This window comes from Lissotriton vulgaris (assembly GCF_964263255.1).
Source record: "Lissotriton vulgaris chromosome 8 unlocalized genomic scaffold, aLisVul1.2 SUPER_8_unloc_1, whole genome shotgun sequence".
Lineage (NCBI taxonomy): Eukaryota > Metazoa > Chordata > Amphibia > Caudata > Salamandridae > Lissotriton > Lissotriton vulgaris.
The window spans coordinates 3,474,481-3,494,242 of record NW_028240615.1 but is presented as its reverse complement, the minus strand read 5'-3'; the positions used below and the strand labels follow the sequence as shown (position 1 = coordinate 3,494,242).

The following is a 19,762-nucleotide window of genomic DNA, read 5'->3' as shown; positions in this document are numbered from 1 at the left end:
GGTCAACAGTAAACCAGTTAAATTGAAATATACAATATAAAGTCATCTTTACTCCGAATGATACAAGCAATGGCAATATTGTACGTCTAATGCAGCCCCGCATGTGCCTGTTATTTTGCACTTCGTTTTGCATGCCTTTTCACCTTTTCCACTGCGGATTACCGGTATTCAAACAAGCTAAAACTGATATGGTGTAGTAGTCAACCCAAATACTGGCCATTTGACATTACAATCGTGTTAAATTGACAATCTTAAAAATTACCACTTTTTTGTCAGCTTTACATCCGCTTCATGTCAGCTACTGCCCACTGCTGCGCTGCTTATGGGTATCAGGGAGACGTATTGAACAACATAGTTACTAAACCCACTGGCACTGACAACATCATTTAAGTTGTATTTGTACAGGACCCTCGCCCACTCTAGTAGTGGCATGCTTCATCATCAGGTCACATCCTGGCCCTTAAAAACCAGGATGGGCTTAACCATATTTCAGGGAGCACTTTTGAGATTGTGGTCTACCAGGGTCTAGAATAAAAAAACATAAACACACCCAGGTATCCCTTTTAATAATAGGTGTTTTTTGTACATTAAAACCACATATTGTGGGTGATGAAGTGGGATTATGCCCGTACACCCATATTAAAGTCGACATGTTTCAGCCGTTAATGGAGAATGGCCCATAAGGGTCCCCAGGCTTTCTTCAGGATTAAGAACATGCCCTGGGATAACTTTGGGATGTTGCATGTTTCTATCCATTCTATCCATCTCTTGTCCTAGCTCAGTCAGTCTGGACATACAACATAAAACACATAACATGCACAGGGGTACTTGATCAAAAGTTGACTCTGCCAATCGGGCTTTCCAATTTGGTATCCATCTATTTCGACATAGGTAGACGGGGGACATGCCCTTGTAGTCACACATTCGTCAAGGGTGTCATGTCGTGTTTGGACACCTAAGAATACCCCTCGTCTCTTCCTTGCTGCTCTTGGGAGACTTGTGTTGTCAGTCCTTTGGGATTAGTCTCAATTTTACTCAATACCCTATATTTGGAGTCTAGGAATAACAATGTGGTAAGGCACCCTTATGTATATTATATTCAGTTAGGAAGGCTGTATACTATGACCCCTATTTCCTCTCACCCATCAGAATAGCAGCATTTTGGTTGTATTTCGGTTTTGTAAAAGTACCAGGGAGAAGTTACATGCGATTAAGGGTTCAATTCTCACAGTTTTATATACCCCTAGGTGTCACTAACAGGTGTTAAAAATATTAAATATGTATGTGAAGCAGGAATCCTGATTCTGGGTAGAAATCCATGTACTTATGTAGGGAAGTGATTGCTGTGCAGATGCCTCTGCATAAGTAAATGAGTGTAGATGAGCAGGGGCGGCTCTAGGTTTATGGCGGCTCTGGGCAGGGAGAGTAGGTAGGGGGCCCCGGAGGAAGGGGGTCCAGGCGGGGCGGAGCACAGAGGCCAGTGAAGAGTGGGGGCGGGGGGGGGTCAGGGTGTTTGGAAGTGGAACAGAGCCGGAGGCTGCCAAATCCTTGCCAGGGGCAGCCACGCAAATATGTATCCATCCTCAGAGGATTATTATATTAAGGATATATATTGTTGTGGTGGCCCATGGGGTTTGGCGGCCCTGTGCAGGTGCACAGCTTGCACATGCCTAAGGCCGCCCCTGAGATGAGACTTTGGTCTGAGAAAAGGAGATAGAAATGCTTTTCACCACGTGGATAAGTATTTTCCATTTAGTAAAATGCACTATAATTCTAAATCTAAACTGGTAAGTTTTCCGCCACCGAACAATCCGCAATGTGAAGGGCGAGAGTTAGGAGACATATTCTTGAAAATGTACAAGAGTTGCAGATTTCCTGCATCTACTCATAGGCCACTCAGTGCTATAAGTCTGTGCACAATGCAGCTTTCTCCTGATGTATGCTGGTTTATGACCCAGGAAAGGTTGTTCAGATCTGCCAACTCTCATGGTTCCATCATGTTTAACATAGGCCCAGATTCACAAAGGTTTGGCGTCGGAGTAGTGTTACTTTTACAATGCTAACTCAACGCTAAACCTATTTGGGGATTAATAACCCAATGCTAATTGGTATTAGCGCTGGTTTCTATGGAAAAGTAACGCAAAGCAGCGCAAAACGCTGCTTGGCATTACATAAGGGTGTTACCTTTGCACCCACCCATGTTATTTTACACTAAGACCTATCTACTAACATTAGTAGACAGGGTTTAGTGCCCAAAATGAGCGACGCTGGAAAGCAGGAGTTGAAAGGAGAAATGTTTTCATTTCTCCTTTCTTTTCCTACTTTGCATATGTGATGCACTGTGCAGCACACATACAAAGTAGGAAAAGGTTTTAAACTTGTCTAGCCAAAGCATTTTGTACAAGAAGGGTAACCTTCCTGTAAAAAACATATGGTACACTCTGGCACACACCCTAGCACTATGGCGCTAATGAGCACTGGTGCAAGGGAAGAGGGGAGGAGGGAACCATATCTCTGTGAATGTGGTGCTCTCTTGCTCTCTTCCTGGTACGCAACACAGCACAGGCTCTTTGAGTGCTGCACTGCATTGCGTTACACCTTTCCGAATCTTGGCCATGGTTTTTTCACTCATCACACAGGGACCTGGTGAAAAGCCACTATCACACGGTGATCTGGAAACCTTTGCACAGAATAGGTTTTCAACTTAGTTGTGAATAAATTACACAGTCGTTTTCCAATTAGCACCTTCTCCAGAGAGACGAAGTGTCGCCAGATGATTTGTTTCATTTGTGCTGTGGGGAGGATAGATGTGTCTAGTTTGGTAGCACAAATGGTTCATACCCCTACTGTACATGACCCCACCCACTGTCCAAGACCCTGCCCTTTCTCCCTGTGTGATCACAGTGAACATTATTCTAAGGTGGAAAGTCTGGTTTCGTGGTTCGGCTACATCTACAATCGCAACATCAACTATGCGATTTTATTAGGTGTTTTGTGGAGGAAAATACCTACTTGAATTTTCCCAGCCAGGAGTCAGCTATGATGGCGCCCATGAGTGGAGTGAAATAGCAAAGAGCGGCAAAGGCATGGTAGATAACCGTGGCAAGGTTGTCATCCCACAGCAAGAAATATTTGAAGTACAAGACCAGCACCGCTACAGGAAGGCAAAGAAATGGACTTGGTTAGCAAACATGACGTTTATTTATCGACCCACAAAACTGAGCTGGACCGCGACTTACCTCGCATTCCATAGTAAGAGAACCTCTCGCAGAACTCGTTGATGACGATGATGAAGATGCTGGCAGGGTAGCCACCGCAGCTTGGCTGTTCAGAGAGGAAGATGCATGATATTAGTCTGCATGACCAATAATACATTATAATTGGTCTTCCAGCTTTATGTAAATAAATATTTTTTACAATTTCTTATGTGTTTATCCATATTTGCTTTTTGCTAATTTTATCTGTGTTTAACCACACTTGGTTTGGGGTTTGTGAAAAAACTGAAGCAGAAACTAGTATATTGCCATACTTATTTAACCTATAAATGTACACTCACTTATGTTTAAATAACTTTATTTGGCATACATGCCATAAAGTTTTCAAATCTTCATTATCCATACAGTATAAAACACATGCCAATTTTTTAAAAATGACAACGTATATCCTGGTTAAAAGTTGCAGGAAAACATAGCATTAAAAAAAAGGGAGAAAAAAAAGGGAGAAGAAAAAAGCGCAAAGCCATCTAAAAAGATAAAGTGCAAAGATATACCAAATTAAAGATGGTAAAGTTAGCACATTCCAGACTTTTGCGCTTTTCTCCTAATACCCCACATGTGACCCAGGAATTTAGCAGCAGCACAAGCGACAGAGTTATAGCATCATATCTTAAGATTCGAAAGGGCTATTGGCCTGGCAGCCGTAACTGAGAGCATTTATAAACACTCAAACTACAAAATAATTTCCAATTTTAATCATACTTAAAAGATAGAGACAGAAAAATACACATTTTCGGTTTGTATCTATCTGTAAAAATCAGCAAAACAGAAAACTGAGAGCCTTAGTTAGTCAGTGGTTCAAACTGACAAATTAGGATGCAACCGCCCATGAGGCGGTGGGAAACATCAATTTTTCCATTGCAGCTTGTGTTGCTGCCAAAAAAGGGCTACAGCACAAGTCGTAATGCGAAAATTGATGTTTTTAGACATCCATGTACCATGTGGCAGGCACCACATGGATGTTGGGGGGGACACCACAGGGTCCGCCGGGCCTCATAGAGGACGCTGCAGGGTGTTGGGGGCCCGGCTAGGGGCACCCAAAGTCTGTTTCCGACAACCTTTCAATGGTGCTCGGACCGCCATAAAAAGGCTGTCTGAAAGAGACAGTGTAATCCCTACGGCGGTGTTACATTCCGACTGACAGTCAGACGGGCTCCTTGAGCCTGTTGGAAGTGTCGGTCAGTACCTCCACCTGCTGCCTCCGACAGCCACACATCATAATGCGGCGGTCGGACCGTGGCACCAGAAGTCGGTCGGACCGCAACCGACAGGCCGAAATCGTAACAAGGCTCTAAATGTGTACTCCTTTCCTTGGTGTGTGCGAGCACCTCATAATGACTGTTAAAGAGCAGCAATCCCACTTTACTATCAAGAAGTGACAGAGGGCCCCATGAAATAGATGGCATTGCTGATTCCACCTACAACAATGAGGCTGACTTCAAAAGATGAAGGCAGGGGTTTCCTAGGTGCAAGGATGGGCTATGCAACACTATCTACACTGGCACTGATTGGCTATATATCAGGGAACACTCGATCTGCCTTTAGGAGTAGGGGCGGCTCCTCCAGATATGGCAGAGGAGCATCACCCCCTGCTGAAAGCCAGCAGAGGCAAACAAGAAAAATAAAATGATAAAAACATAATTTTATTATCTTTTTATTTTCCCTGAGTCAAAGTCAGCAGGGTCGGGCCATCCATAGCTTTGGAGGAGTACGGGCACTGCTAAGTGCACATGTCAGTTTGGACGGCTGTCTGAGGCCTGCCAAACAGACATGGCCACTTACCCGTTCTCCAACCTGAGCTGTTTGCACAGCAGGGAGGAAAACAGTCCTAAGATCCCAGGCAAACTAGGCCGCTCAGACCAATCCCAGTGGTATTCCCAGCATGAGAGAAGCACTGGGATTGGCATCTGGGAGCCTGTGCAGTATGCACCAGCCGTGGACTGACAGAGTTGAAGATCGGGAGAGAGGAGCAAGGCAGCGGCAGCCAGAGACGTTTTAAGGCTTGGGCAAAGTGGGCTCTGGCCCAGGGCCCCAGGCTTTCAGGGGGCCCCCTGATAGAGCCAGCTCTGCTCTGCAGAGAGTCTTGCCCTGATGATCTTAAATAATTTATAAAAATATTGTTTTAAATGCCGTTTTCCCTTATTTTATTTTTAATGTGGGTGAAGTGTGAGAGTCTATTACAGACATTTTGCAGATAAATGTTTTTGCTTTTGATTCATGCAACATCCATAAAAAAGTGCTTTTAGATCAAAACAGGACCTCACCTATGAGAAATGAAAGGGTGTCACTGACTTCGTTTGCAGTAATATTAGTGAGCCGCTGCTGTATTACAATATTGAAAACACGAGTAGTCCCTGAATATTTGATGTAAACACATTTAGAATTTAGACCAGTGTACCTGTGCACTGTCAGACACCTGGCCAAAGAGTCCCGAAAAGGGCCCCCCAAAATTCGCTTTACCCAGGGCCCCCATAATCCTTAAGATGTCCCTGGCCAGAGCGACAGGTAAGTACAGTTTTATATATTTTTAGTTCTGTATGAAGTGATGTTTTTGTTTGTGTTCCCCCACCCTGCCCCACCACTTCACAAGGCAAGCATCCTCTACTGTTTAGGAGGGTATTATGTCTACCCAAGGTGGTGTAAACATGTATTGCCAGAAACCGGTCCTCGGAAGCTTGTTTCCGGTCCAGGGAAGGCATGGCTTGGCAGTTCGGGCTGGACTGTTCCCATGAGGCACAGGGTCAGACTGATTTGCATATGGCCATGTCTGAACTGGGGTGGTGTGGAGTGCAAAAAAACGATGGATTTAGGCCCAGATCTCTGTACTGGGGTGAATGTATGACATTGTTCTGCATTCTGTCCATCAACTGTGGTTTTTGCATTTGTCACCCCGAGTGGGATGGGTATGCTCAGACGTGAGTCCCATGCTCTCCTCACCACTGGATTCAAGCAAGCCGGGCTGAAGACGGCTGGAATGCCAGAAACCGGTCCTCGGAAGCTTGTTTCCGGTCCAGGGAAGGCATGGCTTGGCAGTTCGGGCTGGACTGTTCCCATGAGGCACAGGGTCAGACTGATTTGCATATGGCCATGTCTGAACTGGGGTGGTGTGGAGTGCAAAAAAACGATGGATTTAGGCCCAGATCTCTGTACTGGGGTGAATGTATGACATTGTTCTGCATTCTGTCCATCAACTGTGGTTTTTGCATTTGTAAACATGTATTACACCAGGGTGAGGAGACTTAAAGGGCCTCCGTTACTCCCTCAGATAGGAGCCACCTAGCAAAACGAATACCATCCCTGCATGGCATATATTTACACTTCCCTTGCAGGTCAGGATGTATGTCATCACAACGCATGCTTTTACTCCGCATGCCATTACAACGCAGTTTTTACAATGCAAGTCGTTACAACGACTTGCGTTGGGGGGCGCTGGATAGTGGAATAGTTTAATTTTCTATTCCAACTCCAGTCCCCGTGGATAGTAGGGAAGGTGTTGGATAGAAAATTTAACTATTCCCTATCCTACAGCGCCCTCCAGCGCAAGTCGTTGTAACGACTTGCGTTGTAATAGCTGCGTCGTAATGGTAGTGCGGAGTAAAAGTTGCGTTGTAAAGGATGTTTCTCGCAGGTCATTCTGTCTCAGTGAAGGTTTTGTCAGGTACACCTCATGGGCCCCATCATCTGAATGAGAAATGCCTCCATTCAAACGAGGGGACATCCCTCAGCAAAAGTCCAGCTGAAGAATCTCTGCGTGAGGTTTACACGCTCAACGGCATATCTGCAATATGCAGTTGCGTCAGAATCCAGGCGTCAACATTTTTCACAGGCACAAATGTGAAATCAGACACCAGGACAGAGGCGGAAGCCTCCAAGCGGCAAACTCGGAATGTCCTTGTATACCGGTTATTAAAAGGGGATTTTGTATTTCGGGGGGGGGGGGCAGATTTTTGAGCGAGGTAAGGGGATCCCTGGCTATGGGGCAGTTTTAACTTGTTAGTACTATATAGTAACTGGTACGTCACTGTTTCCCATTTTAAAAGTGACGCACCGGCGGCGCAAGGCCTTTATAAATAAGGCCCTGTGTGTTTTTACTGCAAAACGTGGGGGAAATGTGTGGCGGTCTAGCTACCGCACATTTTTACGCTTATGCCGGGGTCTAAATGGCTGATGAGACACCACAGAGTTGACAGGCGGTCTCTATCATCTTCCGCTTTAATTGTGAACCCTGAAGGTGATTGAAGCCGACACTGCATCTTTAGATTATAACACAATACAGGAGAATTAAGATGTTTTCATCAGCAACTGTGTGTAATTTGATGTCTCGCCGGCATTTAAATAATTAGAACACTAGAGGGCACTATTGGACTTAACAACTATTTTTACACAGGTAGGTTTTGTATGCAGCTGTCCCGTATTTGAATTTTCCATCTTACACGCAATTTGATCTGTTTGCTTTCGAAAATGTAGCCTGTTATTTAATTTTGCTACTGTTTTTGCTGCTTTATTGTAAAATATTGCAAAGCAAACGTTACTCTTTGTTACCCGTTTTGTTCATTCCTTTAGTTTCCCATTATTTTCTTATTGGGGGAAAATTCCTGATCCGAGTCACAAAGGTTTACTTTGATTAGGTTTGTAGCCTTGTAGCACTCCTGGGCCCGCATTATAGCGAGGGCGCACTGCTCTTGTTTGAGCTATGCCGCATATTTAAACTGCTGCCCTGGGCTCAAACTGGGAAAGTGCCCGCAATTAGAATGAAATGAATGCTGTGCCTTCAGGGGCAGCGCATTCACTGAAATACAGAGTGGGTGTTTAAAAAACACACTCCAGGGGCGGTTCGTCTGCTAAGGCGGAGTAGCGTCGCCCCACTAATCTTTGAGCAGGAAAAATAAAATAATAATAGAGTAGTTATTGTCATTTTATTTTTCTAAGGTTCGAGGCTTGGTTAGGGCAGGGCTGGGCATGGGGGAAGAGTGGTTTGCCACTCCAAGTGCGCATGACTGCGTGGTTGGCCTTCTCGGGCTGGCCAAACAGTCATGCGCACTTTGCATGTTATCCACCAGGGTGCATTACACGGCCTGGTGGAGAACATGCCAGGCCCCCAGTCCCCGTCTGAGCGCAGATCCACAGCGCTCAGATCAATTACAACACTAGATTGCAACGTCGTGATTGGCTTAGGGGAGTCAATCACAATGCTGCATTGCAAAATTGTGATTGTCTATTGTGAGCATGGGTGCTTCCTGGTTCCGGGAATTGCCGGAGAAGAGAAGCGGCCGGTGGAAGAGGTAAGTGGTATTTTTATTTTATTTTGTCCTAGCCATCCCCCGCCCCTTCCCCTCCACTCTCATTCCCTGCCAGCCGCTACTGAGCCACTCGGTTTACAAACCGCATGCCACCTGCACTTTAAAGAGTGGAGAGAGATTCCCTAGCAAGCAGGTGTAGAGACTGACTGCCCCTGCCTTCAGAACAATGTCTAGGGGTACCATGGGATCCCCTTTCTCCCTCCCAGGCCTGGTTTTAGGGTCACTGACAGAGCACCACCTCTTTGTGGTGCACTATCAGTGCGCCTCCTCAGGGCCTGTTTCCCTGTGTGCTTGTGTCCCTAACATGGAGCAGGCACAGGTTGAAACTGATTTCCTCATTTGCATAGGGCTATGCCTCCATACAAATGAGGGAGCACCCTCAGTAAATAGTGCTGGCGCTACATGTGCACCACCGCAATCATTATTTTAGAAGGGGCCGCACAAACGTCTTCAGCTTTTTGTGTAATAGCATAGTGCCCCAGGAAGCAAAAAGTGAACACAAAGCCTGTTGAACCCCTGCGCACTATATTTACTGTGGTTAACTCTTATAGCATTACTAGCCTCCTCTTGCAATTTATGAGTAGTCCAGGGGTTGATTTACACATAGGGCCCAATTCACAGAACTAACTTAAGACAAAATCCTAAACTTACTACCATTTTGGAATTCACAGAAGGCTCTTACTCTTTTTGGTATTCACAGAAGGCACTTACTCATTTCGGTATTCACAGAAGTTAGAAGTCCTAACTTTAGGACTCCTAAATGCCTTCTGTGAATACCAAAAGTCTTAAAGTTAGGACTTTTCTCAATTTAGTAGTAGTAAAGTTAGGACTCCTAACTTTAGGACTCCTAAATGCCTTCTGTGAATACCGAAAGTCTTAAAATTAGGATTTTTCTCAATTTAGTAGTAGTAAAGTTAGGACTCCTAACTTTAGGACTCCTAAATGCCTTCTGTGAATACCGAAAGTCTTAAAATTAGGATTTTTCTCAATTTAGTAGTAGTAAAGTTAGGACTCCTAACTTTAGGACTCCTAAATGCCTTCTGTGAATACCGAAAGTGACCATTATTTCCTCTCTTTCGATCACAGGGACAGAAGTGACAGACATCCCAGCAGTCAGTGCAGGTGAGACCTTCATTGCCTAAAGACAGTGCTGAGGAAACATGTTGGGCCTGATTCACAGAACTAACTTAAGACAAAATCCTAAACTTACTACTATTTACTCATTTTGGTATTCACAGAAGGCACTTACTTATTGTTGAGTAAGAGCCTTCTGTGAATATCAAAATAAGTAAGTGCCTTCTGTGAATACCAAAATGAGTAAGTGCCTTCTGTGAATTCGAAAATGGTAGTAAGTTTAGGATTTTGTCTTAAGTTAGTTCTGTGAATTGGGCCCTATGTGTAAATCAACCCCTGGACTACTCATAAATTGCAAGAGGAGGCTAGTAATGCTATAAGAGTTAACCACAGTAAATATTTGTGAATAGAGCCCAGAGTCTCTCCACTTTGCAATATAGTATGTCCCGCTGCAAATTGTTTTATCCATCTGCATCTCCTAACCTCTTCACACTTTTCATAGTGACTCTTACAGTTTTTGAAGTACGTTTGGTAGTGAGTTAACTGATTTAGCTTCCCTCGTTCAGGGCTTGCAGCAGTTATACCTACAGTCAGCTTCATGGTTTGTGCTCAGGTTCCACGTTCCGATTGCACCAATGATCAGTTTTGTTCATGAACAGATGGCTGCTGAAGGCTGGGTAATGGGCTCGCTACCAACACACTGCAATCCATTTAATTTTTAATGAATCTCCCTCTTCATTATATAATTTGGCAAGGAGTTTGCTACATTTGGGGAGCCCACAGTAAGACCTGTACAATAGGTTTGTTGGACCTTGCTTTTGTCTTGTCTGTGATTTGATCAAGGGCTTGTGGTACAATATTGTGGACAAATCAGGCAGGATTCAACTCGCAGCGGTAAAGGAGATGTGCAGTGGAGTAGGCAAAAAAAAAACAGCTGACTTTCAGTAAATTGGGAAGATCCAAGCTGTTTACTGGTTGGTGCCTACAAGGACTTTGTTGTCTGTGATGTCATCTAATGAGCAGTTTCAAAGATCAAGAGACGTGTCTATAGGCACCCAGCTTTGGCATGCTGCATGTGATGGATGATTATGATGCACCTGCTGAGTTAACAAAAATGCCATACCAGTTAGGCATAAACTGTGAAAATTCCTGTGAATGCCAGGAATGAATTGCGCAAAATTTTGAAAAGTGTAGCGTGTTGAAAGAATGATAGTGGGTGCTTCTCAGTGGGTCTCGCCTATTGTTCTAGTTGAAAAAATTGTAAAATTTCAGATTTTGTGTTGACCTTTGCTCAGTTAACTAGCAAATTCTGGATTGCCCTCTTCTGCTTTACATTCAGGAGTTGTGGGCTATGTTGGGAAAAACTAAGGGCCCAGTTTAGAATTTGGTGGACAGAGTAGTTTGTCTCAAACACAATAGAGTAACCTGCCAGCCAGACCCTTGAACGCCTACCTCATTTAAAGGAGGGCAGACCATAATTGAGTACACTTTCTCCGAAGGCCAGACGGAGTGTGCGCCGTCAGAGGAAAGACATTACACTGCCTGCCCTATTTAGGGTGGACAGTGTAATGTCTTTTTCTACTCTTCGTCACAGCCAGGTAAAACCTGGCAGTTAGGGACAGAATAGAATATGACCCAGACCCTGGCAGAAAACTCCCAGGGTGTAGGGCCATTAGAATTTGTGTTTGAGAAACAAACTCTGCCTTTGGGTGTTTGTTTCTGAAAATCTATTTATTTTTTAAAGTTTGGTAGATGGCGGATAAAACTGATGCCAAAACTGATGGCAGCCCTAACCAAACTTTCTGTGCATTGATAGGAACTACTGTGATGGTGATTCCCTTCAATGTTCAATTGGCTGCAAAGATGCAGGTCTAAAGCACTCAGATTGCCAGGGCACCCCAAATCAGGCCCTAAGTTTTTTAGTATTTAGATCTCAAGCTGGCTTACCAAAACATCGAGGTAATACCTGGGTCTCGCCTCATTACATTTATCACTCCTTATAGGGCTTTCAGATACTACCATGCCATTTGGTCTCATCTCATCAGTATTGGTGTTTCAGAAGATATTATTTCACCTTTTTGGGAATATTAAGGGTGTCTTTGCATATCAAAAAATATTTTCATTTCTGCTGACTAGACAGACAAACACAACTGAAATGTTGGGTAATATGCCAAATAAATCATTTGTTTGGTATTTGGTGAACGCGAAGAAGCCACATTTTTTAAGAAGCAGGAGTAAACATTTCAAGAGTTTTTAAAGTTGTGAAAATTGAAAAAAACGTCAGTTTAACTTAACAGTGGTTCTTGGTGGAGTTTGCGGAAAATTGCCAAGCCCTGGGACGACTCTAGCGGGGATGATATGTCCACGTTTTGAACACGCCAGTGGTTTAGTGATCCGACGTTTGTCCCTTCAGTGCATAAGGAATGGTGGAACATCAGAATCTCATGAATGCACCCAAGCAACTTGGGATATTCCTCTGCAACAGTCTACAAGAGTGGTTAATGTTCCAAAGAACTTTGAGGACCAAGGGGCATATTATCAAGGCGGGCGATATGAGATTATTGCCGCTTTAGCGGCCGTTTTCAGACGCAAAATGGCGATAATGTTATCGCTCTATTAGCAAGCTGTCGCTAACAGCAGTTAGCGACAGCTTGTAGGCGATAGCGAGCGGTTTGGGGCCCACTTTGCACGTCAGCGATATTTATCGCCAATGACATGCAAAGTGGGCGTGCCCAACCTGTTAGCGACTGAAAGCAGTCACTAACATCGCCTATTATCAACGCAGGCGGAGCGTCAAGAAAATTCGCGCTAAGCACGAATATCGCGGAAAACTAACGCCTGCTCAGACCAGTTCTTAGCCTGTATATCCAAGGGGAGGTGGATATTCAGGCTAAGTCCCTATTAGCGATAATGCCTGAATATCGCTGGATTTCCAGCGATATTCACGGATTTTGCTGCTATCGCCGGATATTTTATCGCTTTGGAGATAAACGTTGCTAATAGCACGTTTTCTCTGCGATAAAATTAGGCGATGCGCGGCGATAAAATAAATGTTGCTAAGTTTATTTAGCGATAAATATCGCTATTTGTTGATAATATGCCCCCAAGTTATTTCTTTGTTCTTCCTTGTTAATGGAGTGTAGGGTTCTTCTTTTACAATAGGGAGGAGGTGTGTGGGAAGAAGTTAACTTGTTTAGTAGGCCTCGTGTGGGGCTCATGGCAATTGTACTGCTGTTTTTCTGGTTTGTGCTCAGGTTGCGTTCCACATTCCGTTTTCAGTGCGAGTGATCAGGTTTGTTCCTGAGCTGAAGCAGCTTCAGGGTGGTGCGTGGGTTCGCTACCAATACTTTTAATCAATTTTATTCTTAATGAGTCTCCCTCGTCATTGCAGTGAGTTCGACTCTGAAATGTGCTTCCTGCTGCCTAAAACACCAATATTAAATGTTTGCACTATTTAACAATTGTCTCTACTCTAATACCCCCTCACTCCCTCCAGAGGCACCTCTCCCAAGCAAAGTTTCCCCAAATCGAAGTTTCTCTTGAATTTGAACGTAGTCTAAGTAAAATATACTGTCAAGTTTCGTCATAATTTTTAGAGCTGGCTGCAGACAGCTCCAGCTGGCAGGGGTCTCCTGGTATTGATTGTTGTTTGTGTGCATACGTTTTTATCGCAAATGGCGTGTAATTACGAGAAGTGGCGCAATAGTGTAATTTCGAGAATTTTGCATAACAAGCCTAAAGTGAAATTGAACAAGTTATGCATATTAGGTCGACATAATCTAAATTTTGCCCAGTTTTGACCATGCAGGGATCAGAACAGAATGAGCTGTTTTCATGCGGCAGTATTCTGGCCACAGTGCACCGATATGGCGCACGCATGGTGCCGGGGAGTTGCTAAAGACAGAGGGGGTGTAGGTCTAAAGCACTCAGAGTGCCAGGGCAGCCCAAGTCAGTGGCCAATGCATGAAAGCTATAATTTCATGGAATAAAGGGCCTCTTCTCAGTCAGATCACTGATACACCAAGACTGCACATGAGACCATGCTTTACAACTGTCTCCTCTTTTCCTCAAGACCCTGGGTCATGAATGGGATTCAATGGGCTTTGGGTGCAGGAATGTGATGGATCTGCTGAGCTAGACTTGGAATGGAGGAAAGTGGTCTAACATGAGAAGGAAAAGTTCCTCGAGAAGCATGGGCAGTCATTTGCCAACTCTTCTGTATCCAGAGAAGTTGGAGGTGTGGCGCAGTAACCAGGGTGGCTGACTACAGAGTGCGGGGCTTGTGGGGCCATAATATAAAGGACCGGTGTTAAAATTATCGCCGTTTTATCGGCAGGACCTGTCGATTAAACAGCGATAATGGGCTTGATAATATGCCCTTGTTAATTCCCATAGAAGCCCATGTTCTGATTTTAACATGGGCTTCTATGGGAATTAACAAGGGCGTATTATCAAGCCCATTATCGCCGTTTTATCTGCAGTTTCCTGCTGATAATATAGCGATAATTTTATCACCAGTCCTTGATAATATGCCCCGCGGTTCGAACTCCGGAGGCAGCTCAGCCCAGCATCATGTGACTCTGGGGAATCGCTCACTTAATCTCCTTGCCAGCGCCTTGAAACCCTTAAGGGGGCGATATGTTTGCGTTTTACAAATAGGAATTAATTACATTTTTAATTCATTAGAGAGGGCTGGAACGACCTGAGGAAAGACTTTGGCTTATGTGCTAAGGGAAAGAGAACCCTAGAGGGAAAAATGAAAAAAAGTCACAGATGGGGTCCTCCGCTCTTAGCTCCATCTTCAGGGCCATCCGTTTCTTCACCCTGCACCTCCCCAAGCAATAGATTTTACTCATCATCCTTGCTTCATCTGCACATATCAGACACTTCGAAATTCTGCAACTCTCTGCTGGTGGGTTTACCTTGTCTCCTTTCCCTGTTGAGAAGAAAGAGGACACACATTAGTGTGAGCTGAAACATTAAAGGGACGTTTGACAACACAATTTAGACATAGGCAAAAACAAGTCTCCTATATAGACTATGCAATAGGTTTCTTGCTACTGGTGTGCAACTTTCTCTAAATACAGGTGAAACTTGTTCCCCTGCTTGGATTTATGCCATTCTTCGCTCCCTGTAGGCGTTCCCTCTTCTTTTCTAAATGGAGCAGACAGACTGGCAGAAACAGATACTTTGCAGCACCTTCTTATACCTTAATTGGAAAGCTTCCCTTGAATTTGAACCTAGACTAAGTAAAATATACTTTTTAGAGCTGGCTACACGCAGCTTTAGTTGGCACGGATCTCATGTTCTTGTTTTTTATATTTTTAAGTAGAATAAAAAGAATAGAGATATGGTATGGATTATAGTTCAGCCCTTAGGCACTGGCTTTCATGTGTTTGTCATGATATGTCTGCAGGAACCATCAACCATGGGCTTCACATTTCTTGGCTGGTTAAATGTACCCTTTGGCATTCCCAACAGGTGTTGGTGTTGGGGCGTGAAGTAGTCCTTTTGTTAGCATGCAGCTGCAGCATAAATTGTAGTTTATGATTGGCGCACACTGTGTTCCTTTGATGTTTTACTTTGGTGACACAATGACATATTAATTGCTGATTAATGGCTTTGGTGTTGGAAGCCCTTGCTCTTTCGACGTCTTATGTTGTCATAAAGAGGTATTGCTAATCACTGTTTGCCCTTTGCTATGATGTCATCATGTGGTTGGATTTAAGGCTTTTATTTGTAAAGTAAATAAGTGGGCGCAGATAGAGTTTCTTAAAGATCCCCTCAACATACAGGCTTTTTGTTAAAAGCAACTTCTATGTAATATTTTGCTGGGTATGTCTTTTAATCTCACCACTTGAATGCAAAATTTATTTTCTGGCTCCTTTTAATAACTCTCTCTTTAGAGGAAATTATTTAACTCTGTTATTCCTGTCTATCTAGAGGAAGGGTTCTGTTCTCCACTCCCATATTGTTGAAGCCCAAGATGGTGATTTATTCCGTTTTTTTTTCTAGAACAGCTGGAGGCAGCACACACAAAGACACCTCCTAACAAAAGCCAACCTATTGGCTTTCCCAGCACTTGCTAACCTTTGCTCTGTTGTCGAGCAGAGACGATTTCGTGGCTTGGTTTTGCTGGCGATATCAGAGTGTCGATTATCTCTTATGAGTACTGTTATTCGGCCTCTGAATATGGCTGATTAACAAAACAGAGAAAGAAGAGTATGCTATCTACATTGGTGGTGTCTTCTGCACAATCATACCCACAAAATGTTCTTTAGCCATTCACCCCTTCACAGCTGGGCAAATTCCCTTGCTGTGCTGGGGGGTGGGGGGCGCGCACAGTGCCCCCGTGCTCATGACGAGCTCAGCTCGTCATTAGCCATGGTGGTCGTGTGCTCATGACGAGCTGAGCTCGTCATGACCACACCTGTTTCTTTAGAACGCTCGCACAGCAGGGGAATTAGCCCCGCGTGCGAGCGTTCTAACGGTCATGACGAGCTCAGCTCGTCCTGAGCACACGAGCACCGGGGCTGATGACGAGCTGAGCTCATCATGAGACTCGAAGGTGTTAAGGGGGAGATTTACTAAGATTTTACGCTGTGTTTGCATCACAAAAGTGACACAAAAGGACACAAAATCTTTCTTTTCCGATTTACTTTCCAGCGCTAAACTAGCGTTGGAGATAACATGAAAGTAACACCAAGCAGCACATAGAGCTGCTTTGCATTACTTTGCACCAAGGGGGCGTACCATGGGTGGAGCATGGGTGTTCTCAGGCAATCACCCAAGGTTTCTGACACTAAACCCAAATAGTTAAATAAAGTAGACAGGGTTTAACATCAGAAAACTGCGCCCTTTTGAAGTAGGCGCAAGGAAGGAGAAACGCAAACATAATATTTTGTACTGAAAGGGTATCCTATGCTAGACTGACGGAGACACCCTTGCACCATGGCGCAAAGGTGTCTCCATGGCGCACAGCAGCTGATTTCAGTGCCAGCGCTAGGGAAAGGGGAGGAGAGTGCAGTATTTCAGTAAATTTGGTGCTCTCCTCCTCTCTCCTTTTCGCGCAGCATTTACGGCTGCTACACTGCGCTGCTTGAACAAGTGGTAAATCTGCCCCTAAAAGTCTCAAAATGGAGGAAGAAACTTCAAGAGTAACTGGAAGTCATTAAGTAATCAAATGGCAATGCATGGATAGTCAACAGCGTTTACTGATGAGTTTACACAAAATTTGATAAAAGACTGTAAATCTAGAAATATCATTAATGACTCTTCAGACTTTGTTGAGTGCTGGCTAGATGGAATAAATTCCAGGCTGAAACCAAATAGACAGGTTCTGGCTACTAGAAATATATGAATCCTTGTTTGGTGACTGATGCTGACAGCCTAAACCAGAGCTTCATAAGAGCTTCCAAAGAAGGTTAGTGTAAGAAATAAAGGCTATTTAGAAGAGACTGTAGATAGGCACAAGCAGATGAACAGGCATTGCCTAAGCCATTGTTTCTGACTTTATTGTCTAAAATATGTAAACACGACATGCACAAATGCTATTGGCTTGCTTTACTACATTAAATTCAGACATATTGCCTTTGCTAATAGCGTCCTGAAAGTGAGCAGCACCAGAGACTGCAGTACCTCAGGCTGTAACTAGATGTTCCAAGATTCAGCAGCACATGTTTTGGGAACCCACAAGCTCTTATTATGAGTCCCCAGAATCATAAGCACATACCTACAGTACCCACAGGTGAATAGCAGACCCTCCAGGATTTTGCAAGAAAAAATCACGAAATCTGCTGTTTTGTAAAAAAGTTGCGATTTTAATAAAACTGTAGCGAAATTTGGAGAATGCAATACATTTTTTTTGTTGGGCAAGGCTGCCAAAGGCTCATGAAAATATAACAGATATTTTCTCCTCTCATTTCCCAACTTTTGGGAAACGAGGACCTCTTGTGGCCATCTTATGATGTCCACCTTATTACTAGTTTTTAGGTCTCGCCTGGCGATAGCAGCGTGCATGCACTGCCCTCGCCATGAGAAGGCTTCTTGGAATCAATAGGGATTCTGGAGCTTCCAGAGGCGGACTTGAAGCCCCGCCCATCTTTTTCATTCGCTGACGTCATCCTCCATACAAAACACTGGCTCATGATTGAAAAGGAGGCTTCTTAGTGCCTCCTTGTTCCCGTCCTACCCACTTTTAGCCCCGTCCACCAAGACTGGATGTTTTACTTGCGGCGTTACACGTTCCGCATTGTATACTCGGTGAGCACTATTTTATTTTCAGATGCTCAGCAGCCCCATCGGTGGCCGTCTGCTGTGCATGTGGCTCGCTGTCCGGTGGTACGCTGTGAGCGTCTGTTCTTGTTTAAGGGTGTTTTTTTCTCGTTTGTGTGTGTGTGGCACTTTTTAAATGTCTCCTGCTGAATCCATTCGTTCATGCAGAACGGGGCTTTATAAAATGTGTCTCAGAGGAGAACGGAGCACTGCGGTTAGTGTTTCTGCAACGTGCACAGTAACAGCTTGTGTCTCTGCCCCGACAACAATGTGTCTTCACCAGTTACAGTGTGTCTTCACCAGATAAGGCCTAGGCCTCTCACTTGTCATGGTACAGTTAAGCTGCCGACTCCTTGCGCAAAAACACTCAGCGAAGAGTAACTTTTGTGCATGTGTGACTTCACCTCAACAGTGGCATCCGCTCATTCTCTGGGAGTTCAGCCTTGGGATAATGAGCTGGCATCGCTCTGCCATCTTGCAGTTGTTCCAACTGCTTGAAGGAAGCCAGATGAAGATACATGGTTGCAGTGTTTTCCGCAGAAGTCCCTGTCCCACTCAGCCTGAGATGACACATTTTATGTGCTGAGTCATCCCTTCCCTCGGACACGGCTGTTACTATTAGACGCCGCTTTAGCGGCTGAGTTTATCTGGTGGAGGGTTATTGATGGAATAAGCAGATTTGTGACTCTGAGTCCGGGCTCAGGGCGCCCCTTCAAGGTCAAATACTCATGTACCCAACTCGGAGCATTGATTGAAGGGGTTCACTTACATGGGGTCACTCGGTCTGCCCGGAGAAGGGAATTGTCCTACATTGCACCTCGACGGTTATCTTTCAAAGATACAAGATAGCTATTGATTTTGTGTTGATTTTCATTTATCCTCTTCAGTTACGAGGTATCGGGATTGCCTACGGGACTAGCGGTATGAGTATCTTGTCCTTGTGTTCCTGTATGTGTGCCTGTGTGTGTATGTATGTGTGTGCCTGTGTGAGAGTAAACCTGTGTGTGTGTTTGCGCGCCTGTGCGTGAATGTGTGTGGGCGCCTGTGTGTGTGTGCGCGCTTATGTCTGTGTGCATGCCTGTGTTTACCTGTGCGTGCGTGCGTGTGCCTGTGTGTATGTGTGTGTGTGTGCCTGTATGCTTCTTTCACTGATGAATGCTTGGAATCGGTGCTGAGGTGGTGTCCCTCTGGCATCCGCTGGTAGAACAGCTTGCAGACCTGCTTGCTCTTGGGGTGTTCCCTTGATACTAGAAGGCAAAGCATGTAACTAGTACTAGTTGAATGAAGGGGATGTCTTGTGTTTGGAGTGTGCTGACATTAGTTCCTTCACTATGTTCCTAGGGGTCCAGGGGGGCATATTATCAACAAATAGCGATATTTATCGCTAAGTAGGCTTAGCGGCAATTTTTTTATCACCGCGCATCGCCGGATTTTATCGCAGAGATAACGTGTTATTAGCAACGTTTTTCTCTGAAGCGATAACATTTACGCGATAGCGACGAAATGCGTGAATATCGCTGGGAATACAGCAATATTCACGCATTAACGCCAATAGGGTCCTAGCCATAATATCCACCTCCCATTGGATATAATGGCTAAGAACTGGTCTGAGCAGGCGTTAGGTTTTGGAGATATTCATGCTTAGCGCTAATATTTCCATCGCTACGCCTGCGTTGATAATAGGCGATAGCGATGTTAGCGACTGTTTTTAGTCGCTAACAGGTTGGGTACGCCCACTTTGCATGTCATTAGCGATAAATATCGCTGACATGCAAAGCGGGCCCCAAACCGCTCGCTATCACCTAAAAGCTGTCGCTAACTGATGTTAGCGACAGCTTG

General features: G+C 44.5%; 1 protein-coding gene across 3 annotated transcripts in view; it reads right to left on the bottom strand.

Annotated features, from left to right (window-relative positions):
* SLC15A1 (solute carrier family 15 member 1) overlaps positions 1 to 19,762 on the bottom strand; it is a 126,978-nt gene that overhangs the window by 81,659 nt on the left and 25,557 nt on the right. Inside the window, exons 1-3 of one of the 3 annotated variants that reach the window (XM_086947875.1) lie at positions 14,515 to 14,580; positions 3,240 to 3,324; positions 3,013 to 3,154 (exon numbers count right to left, since the gene is read on the bottom strand). In XM_086947875.1, the coding sequence (XP_086804001.1) occupies positions 3,013 to 3,154; positions 3,240 to 3,246 (149 nt within the window). In that variant the 5' untranslated portion in view covers positions 3,247 to 3,324; positions 14,515 to 14,580. Of the gene's footprint in view, positions 1 to 3,012; positions 3,155 to 3,239; positions 3,325 to 14,514; positions 14,581 to 19,762 lie in introns of those variants that run through there. The other 2 variants (XM_086947874.1, XM_086947873.1) reach the window with 2 other exon arrangements.